Consider the following 8,555-nt stretch of genomic DNA (forward strand, 5'->3'; position numbering starts at 1 on the left):
TCTGATTTATTAGCTCTTTTCCCTCTTGGAGGCATTTTAATAGTTGTAGAATTTGTTCAAAGACTTGAAAATGTAGAAGATGTGAAAAATCGTAGAACAGACAAGAGGAGCAGTAAAGACGTCTGCTCTCGCTTTAGCTATAGGCTACAGAGTGTGAAATTCGAATTCAAACTGGTCAGTACAGCAGTCAATACACAACAGGCGTATTTTCTTTTCTTATGTCATTCATACAATTTTACAGATCAAACCATAGCAAATTAAACCATAGCAGAAAATGAAGCTGTACAACATCAACCTGCTAAACAAACTCAGACTAACTTCCTTCTGCCTTCCTCTTATGCTGTAGGCTAAAACTTGACTGGTTATTTATACATTTGTCATCTGCACACTTAGTGCTGTGAGATGCACTGAACTATCTGACGTATTTCATAACTTTTTTTCTCTGCCATGCCTTTATGCTTTTTTTTTTTTACTATGATATTCATGTAAAATGAGTCAACAACAGTTAGCCTACTGCTGCCACATTGTTTAATGGTGATAAAGGTTACCAGGTGGTGGAGCCGAGAGACCGAACAGTTAGTGGAAGGAGACAGAGATGAGGAAACAGCCAGCGGGCTGTGCTGCTCCACATGCATGAAGATGGTAGAGCCTGTCTTAACCCTTCTGATCTCACAGCTTTTCTAAACTGATTTAGTTTTACTTAGTATTATGATGTGTTCACCACTGTGGACAATAAATATAAGCGTTAAAAATGACAAATTGCATTCCATATTAATTTGATACACATTGTCTCTTGGTAACTGACAAATGGTTTTGTTGACTTCCGTGGCTATTTCAGTGCAAATAACAGCACCAAAGTAAAAAAAAAACGTATTGGTGTGTCTTTCTTAATTCCACTAACTGCATTTTCTCATGTGGCGCCTGCAGGGCAGGGCATTGTGCGTGCACCTGACACCCGTGAGGACTTGGTTGGATTGTGTCTAATCTATAGTTTAAAACCACATTTCAATAGCAATTTAAATAATAGTTTTTGTGACTGGAGAATTGCTTTCTGTTAAATTGGAATTAAGATTTGAAAACAATCATTCAGCCCTTGATTATGGGATGACAATGTTACCTTTTATCTTTATCTGATAATACTGTATGCATCTCTTTGTTTTTCCAGCTTTAAAAATCCAAACCTTTTCTTCATCACCAACAGTGTGTGACCTCTCTTTACCACAGTTTCATTATCATGTGCAACCATCTGACTCGTCATGGCCACTCATTTTTATACTTTTAACAACTTGTGTGTGTGGGTTTTCCTTATTTTGACTTTATGCATATCAACTACATCACCCAATGGTTGTACCATAGATGGGTGAATGTGAAGAAGGGTTACAAAAATGCAAAACAGCCCTAGTGTCAATGTGTTACTGGAAAGAATGAAGACGATTTACCAAGAATGCCTCATATGCACTGGCTGCCATTTCTTTCTCTTGGTCGGTGATTCCAGGGGATGATGAGTTGTCATGCTTTGCCTCATTTTGTTCTGATCAAAATGAAAGAGAGAAAATTGTTATGCATACAAAGATTACTCTCCTATAAAAACCACTTTTACACTGCCATTCAAGGCAGGATTAATGCAGCAATTTGGTGGTGGTATGGGAAGTATGTGTTAGGTATTAGGGGGTGGGAATCTTTGGCTAACTCAATTAAATTCCAATTCGATTCAGAACAATTTGATTTAAAAAAAGCGGGGTAGCGAGGTATATTCTGTATCTCACAAGTTTGACTGAAGTGCTACAGTGTGTTGCTGAGCTGCTCTGGTTTGTAAATATGTTCGCTGCTCCGCTACACTAATGTCAGTCTGTTGGTGAAGGGCTACAAAATAGTCACAAAGTCCTACACACTTGTCTCTCAAAGCTCATTGTCAAGTCAGAAACACACATTAAAATGATTGCCTTTTCTGAAGATGAACTAACATTACAACCATAGATGTGTAACACAACACTGTCCGCTGTCCATGTGCTACACTGGCTTTGTGGTAAAGTTCTGCCTTTTTCATTCCTTCAACATTATTACAAAAATCAATTTTTAGCATTTGTGAATCGATTTAGAATCATAGAAAATATGACTCACGATTCGATTGTCAATTCTTTTCTCACTCCCCTAGTTAGGGGCCAAGCACTATCTGTAGTGGAAAATCTCGGAGCCTGTTGGAGGCACTTAGAGCCCAGGTATAATCTGCCATCCAGAAAATACATTTCAGAGACTACTATACAACCAGGTGTCATCACAGGTAGAATATGTTAAAGCCAGGAGCTTCACAACTGATATTTGGACCTCAGGCGTGAGCACATCAAAGGTGATCCCCTCTGTTTGGTTGTCACTTTACTGGACCCTCAATAGAAAGGCAGGTGAAACATTTCTTTTTATTAATATTAAATAACTGATTCCGTAATGTTGCCATATTTTAAATGGTAAATGTAAAATCTTGCCAAACCTACAAAGGTGGAGATTTGTAAATGTGCAGTAATTTGGAGAAGTGTGGGTCCTTGGCCTCTGACCATCAAGTTGTTGGACTTCCCCATTATTAGTTTCACATACATATACAGTATATATCAAATCAAATTTATGTAGCACTTTAAAAACAACATCCAGCTGACCAAAGTACATAGCAGAATAAAACCACAATAAATTACTAAAATAGAATAAATAGGATCAGTGCAAAAATAAAACAGCAGAATAACACACAGATGACATACATTCAATAAATTAGATTAAAAGGAATGCATCAGACCCTACTGTGTATTAAAAGCCAAGGCAAATAAATATGTTTTAAACAATGATTTAAAGTACTGAGGTCAGTAGCTGACCTAACATTAAAAGGTGGACTATTCCACAATTTAGGGGCTGCAACAGTAAAGCACGATCACCCTAGCGTATCTGGCCCTAGGAACCGCTAAAAGAAACTGGCTTGAAGATCTGAGGGACCTTGTAGGTTTGTGCTAATGCACTAATTTAGTGAGGTAAGATGGCACCAAACCGTTAAAAGCCTTAAAAACAAAAATCAATAACATCAATTCTAAAACAGACTAGAAGCCAGTGGAGAGAAGCCAATACCGGGGTTATATGCTTGAATTTTCTAGTACTTGTCAAAAGATGAGCAGCAGCGTTTTGAACCATCTGAAGGCGAATGAGAGAGGACTGGTTAACACCATAATATAGAGCATTGCAATAGTCAAGGCGGGAGGTGATAAAAGCATGGATTGCATTCTCAAAATCATTAAAAGAAAGGAATAACTTCACCTTGCTTAACAACCTGAGGTGGAAGAAGCTAGATTTCACAACTGAGTTGATTTGCTTGTCAAACCTCAAGTCGCCATAAAACATCACCCCTAGATTTTTTACAGTCGACTTCAGATGTCGAGCTAGAGGGCCCAAACCCTGGTTAGAAGCAGTTAAGTCCGTGTAGCATGGGCTAGACCTGAGGTTTATGACGATTACTGATGACAATGTTGTAAAGATAGTTCAATTTGGCAGATTTTACAGCCTTCTGGCAGTCAGAGAAACAATCCCAGAAATGGCAGAGAGAAACGTGAAGTTTATCCTTCTTCCATTTGCATTCATCTTTGTCTAAGTGCCCGAGTAGAATCGTTTAGCCAAGTCACTGCTTGTATCTTGGCTGGTCTATGTCGAAGGGGGGGGCAATAGAATCCAATATATCCTGGCAAGTGGTAGTTAATGAGTTTAACTATTCCTCAGCATTCATAAGGGAGGAGACATCATTCATCAAATACAGACTAAAGTTTTTAAATAGAAATATGAATATGAAATAGAAAACTCTCCTGCTGTAAAAGAAGTGACAGTGCGTCTAAAAGCAGCAGGATTAAAAGGTATGTCTACCAGTGACAGAGCAGCAACATTGAATAAAACAGGCAAGTGATCCAAAAACCGAGAGTCACACAGTAATGGAAACAGGCAGTCTATGAGAGATCACAAGGTCCAGTGTGTGTCCGAGCTCATGTATATCTTATACATGAGCAGATTGAGTGAGGTTAAAAGAGTCAATAATATTTAAAAAGTCTTTGGTCTATGGGTCATCAGGACAGCAGATGTGGATGTTAAAATCACCTGGTGTTAATCAAACCCATCCGGATTGATGAAGCAGAGCTCAGCAGCTGGGAAGACTGTCTCAGTGATCAAGGGTTGGACCAGTTTACACCTCTTCTCAGGCATCGCGAAACCGAAAACATGGAAGAGGCGCCGAGGAGTCCAGACCAATGGGCCGAAGGTTAGCATAAGTGAAGCCCGTGGGAGCTGAACACCAAAGGGCCTTGAGCCTAACAGCCACTCTTCCCTAATCTTTTAGGCCACGTTCTTCGTGGGCAAACAAAGTAAGGACGGCAAAAGTATGTTGGTACCTTCTGCATCAATTTTTAGTCCTTTGGATACTTTAGCCGAATCTGTTGATGGTTTCAAGAAGCAGCTGAAGACACATTTGTTTAGTCTGGCTTTTAGTTGATTTGATAGCTATGTTTTAATCTATTTTTATCATTGTTTTACATATTATCCGTTGGTGTTGTTGGCATATTGTTGTTTGCCTGTTTTCCACTTTTCATTGTTGTCTTTGTGAAGCACTTTGTGATTTTATCTGCGAAAGGTGCTATATAAATAAACCTTACTTACTTACTTTAGCGCTCTCCATCTCAGACATGCTAAACCAATGTTAACCCTGGTTTTGCCTTGTTCTTTGTCTCACTCTTTCTGTGCTACAGAATGCGGCCTCTTGGGTCTAAGGGCAGAGACACAACAAGTAGTGATGGCCCTATGACACCTGAGGCTCCGACACACGTGGGGTAGCTCATAAAGCAATTGTTTTGAACCCCTGTGCCAAGGCGTGTTTCGGTCACGTGACTAGTGACATTTGAATCACTTGAGTGACGTCCGAAGCAGTTGGGTTTGTCAGACATCAAGTGAATCAGCTGATTGGTTCGGTTTGTCATGTGAATCACTTTGGATCGAGTGTGTTCAGAGACAGGATATGCCTATTTAGACAGATTGACTAGCTCAGGCTGTTAACTGTGCTTGCAGTGCAGACTGCAGGCACGTCAAGGTTACAGGAAAAGAGCTGTTAGGGTCAACTGTAATGCTAGTCTTAATATTTGTCTTAATGTGTAAGGTTATGTCCAATTGTTTTAGATACACACCACGAAAACAACAGTCACGCACCTTGACTTTTCCTCATGTTGTGGCTAAATGTTATAGCAGCTGCAAGGCTTGTTTATCGGGTGACGTCACGGTTCGACAGCCCAGAAAGAATTTTACCTGTGATCCTCTGAATAAACCAGCACGGTTATTTTTTATAAAATCTAAAGCAGTCTACTTCGTCTCATTGAGAGTTCCTGGTTTAAAAGAACCGGAAGAAGCTTTGGAGAAATAATAGCTTATACTGTGTACCCCAGCCTCATCTGTACCATGTGAACGGGTTTTTTCCAAGGCTGGGGAAATAGTCTGTAGAAGGAGAAACCACTTGTGTCTGAAAACTGTGTATATACTGTTATTTCTAAAAAAAAAAAAAAGTCAAACATTTACACAAACACACCCACTTCCCTGTTCTTCAAGCACACCCTCTTTACCCACATACCCATGAACCTCTTTACCAATGAACCCCAAAACAAACTTTGCCGAAGTCCATACTATAATCTATATTTGCACCAGTCCCATGTGAAAATGACATCTGTCTGAATTTGTAGAGCACATATCATGAATGTAGCAGCACCATTTAAATGTTTTCATAACACAAAATATAAGTGAGGAGTATATAGGGTTACAATCAGACATGCCACATCAGAAACATGGTCTTCAACATGTGTCCATGTTTATTTTATATTTTATTGTCAGCTTGAAATGTAGTGTGCGAATCCCCTACATCCACAGGAATGTGCATGGCACATCTTGACTGTACTTCAATTTCTTGACCACTAGATGTCCTACTGGAGCACTGTGTCATTGAGGCCTCGAGTAATGAACCATTTGTGTGACCACTGTGTCGAAGTTTCAACAAAGACTCATCGGCCATCACTAACAACAAGCCAACATGAAAGAATTAGCAGCGATGTCTGCGTTGCCTCACGCCGGCTTTGTCTAGGCCAGTCGGGTTGAAAAAGCAACACTTGAACACATCACACAGGTTACAGCCACCGGCTGACAAGCATGTACTGTATGTTCTGTGCGACAGAAATAACTCCCCCTACCAATAGTGGGCAGTATCTGTATTCGCCAATCACAAATGGAAAGAAGAAGAGCTAGAACGCCTATAAGCTATAAACAAAACACCTCTCTTAAAAACAGTTGCTTCTATTTGAGAATGTGTCTGATAAGAAGTTGAAAATGACAACTGCCACTATCTGCCCTTGTTTTTGTTTGTTTGTTTGTTTTGGTTGTGGAAGAAGAAAGGAGGTTGTGGAGGCAAAAGCCAAGGAGAAACTGCTTTAAATGGGTGAAATCATGAATACTACAGGTTGAAGGGGCTTTCTTCTCCTGCATTGATTCTCTAAGCTTAACAGCCAATCAGACTGGTCTCTCTCTCACCAACCAGGCCCGACTGCCGACGCAGATTCACCATGTTAAATCGGCCGAAATGCCGCCAACAGGGACTGACTAGTGCCAACAGTGCGGGACACACATACCGGGAGAACGAGCTCCGACAGACGCTGGCCAACGTCTTAATGCGCCGGGTCCGCCTGTGCAGGTCTGCTCCCATCCTGTGTTGTACCTGCACAGGGATCCTTCACGATCTGTCTTTGAAATGAGCCAAACTGGTTTGAAAAACGTTTCTTATAACCACGTGAAGAGGACCGAGTTCGGTTCATTTAAAGGGGATAAAATGTAAAGACACCCGTATAGCCTGAGTACGCCCCACTGCGACATTTCTGAGTAAAGTTTATCCTGAATCTGTCTTCAGTCAACACGCATGTAGGATAGGCTAACATTAACTGGGACAGACACTGTCAGTGGGTTCAATTTGGTGGTCAGGTTACAGAACATAGCTTAACCTAATAGCTAACTGAGCGTTACATGTGTAGCTCCGTTCCAAGTACATTACCAGGTTTTAATCTGACATTAATTGCATTTAAAAGTGCATCTGCTCAAGGAGTTCAAGCAAGCTAGCTTCATTTGAGCACAACTAGCTGCCAAACCAGCGTTCTCCGACACACTCACCTATATTATCTGCCATTTCTGCGGCCTTTTCGAAAGAAGTTAGAAATCCTGCAATTGCAGTTAGGATTACACTAGATTAAATTCCGTTGATCGGCGGGGGTAACGCTAATTACAGAGAATATGTAATTCGCACCAAATTTAGCTAACCAAAGCCCTTCTTCTTCTTCTTCTTCTTCTTCTTCAGCTGTTTTTAATGGCGGGTGGGCACCACCCTTTGGTGGATTTCCCCCCACCTACCTTCCAGACTGAAGTGTGGATCAGAACTGCCCCTACCTACTACTATAAAAACATTACCGCACTCAGTTCACATTATATTGTCTTGCTTAGCCCTGTACTCTCTAAAAACCGAAGAACTGCTTTGTATCATATATCCCCCGAGCTTTGTTTTTTCAACACCTCCGTTCTTCTTCTGCTGCTTCTCATTATCCGTTTGTTTTCCGGCGGATTGCGAAACAACGATTAATGGTCATACTGCCACCTACTGCATCGGAACGTGTACAGTCAATACATTGAATTGCCTGAATTCCAGGATTGACTTACTGTGTACATACAGCACTGGACCTCACACCTACTCCTAAAGACTGAGATTTGCACTGTTACTACACTCTTGCTACTAACATGCTGCTGACCTGATTAGGTCCCATACATCCCACATCCCTTATTTGTTCATATTTTTATATTGACTTATACAATTTTGTGTTATGTAAATAATATGTCTTTTAAGCCAAGAGCTGCTGGAATTTTTTTTGTTGTGCTATGCATGTCATGATTCGGTTCCATTTGCCTCCTGTCGTGCTTTTATTTTGACATTACTTCCTTCCTTGTTTCACAACAGTTTGTCTTTACTTTACTTTATTTATCACTCCCATTAGTTTCACCTGCTCCCGATTGTTTGCACCTGTTTTTCACTGCATTATAAGCAGCCTTCTCCCACCAGTCACTTGCCAGATTGTTTTAGACTCCAGCTCTGACTCTCCAGCGTATGTTTTAGTATTTTGACCCAGATCGTGTACTTTGACAGTTCTGTTCTGCCTTGCCCTCCTATTTTGGACTGCTTCCCTGTGTATGAATTATCGGACTTCTCTTTTGGACTATGAACTGTGGATTCCTTGGATGTATGTGTTTGCTGGCTCTGACCATAGACTGTTGTACCGACCTATAAGTGTGTTTCGTGTTTTCACCGTGTCTTGTCTCGTTTTCGTTCAGCGTTAGTGCTCTTAATAAAGAGACAGTTATTTACGTATCCTCGCCTGGCTATTTAATCGAGTTCACCCACGACAATATCGGCAGCATCGAAGAGATCTAGAGGGGCCAACACGGTACGAGTGGTTTTGACAGATAAAGGGGGG

The 8,555-nt window shown here is 40.8% G+C and overlaps 1 protein-coding gene across 6 annotated transcripts in view; it reads right to left on the reverse strand.

Annotated features, from left to right (window-relative positions):
- The window catches only part of cnot10 (CCR4-NOT transcription complex, subunit 10), a 69,455-nt gene extending 62,065 nt beyond the window's left edge, over positions 1-7,390 (reverse strand). For 4 of the 6 annotated variants that reach the window (XM_020622335.1, XM_020622337.1, XM_020622334.1 and 1 more), the window contains exons 1-2: positions 7,207-7,387; positions 1,440-1,531 (exon numbers count right to left, since the gene is read on the reverse strand). In XM_020622335.1, coding sequence (XP_020477991.1) covers positions 1,440-1,531; positions 7,207-7,222 — 108 coding nt within the window. In that variant the 5' untranslated portion in view covers positions 7,223-7,387. Of the gene's footprint in view, positions 1-1,439; positions 1,532-7,206 lie in introns of all 6 variants that reach the window. The other 2 variants (XM_020622331.1, XM_020622332.1) reach the window with 2 other exon arrangements.
- Between the last annotated feature and the right edge of the window lie 1,165 nt (positions 7,391-8,555).

This window comes from Monopterus albus, unplaced genomic scaffold, assembly GCF_001952655.1.
Source record: "Monopterus albus unplaced genomic scaffold, M_albus_1.0 scaffold278.1, whole genome shotgun sequence".
NCBI lineage: Eukaryota > Metazoa > Chordata > Actinopteri > Synbranchiformes > Synbranchidae > Monopterus > Monopterus albus.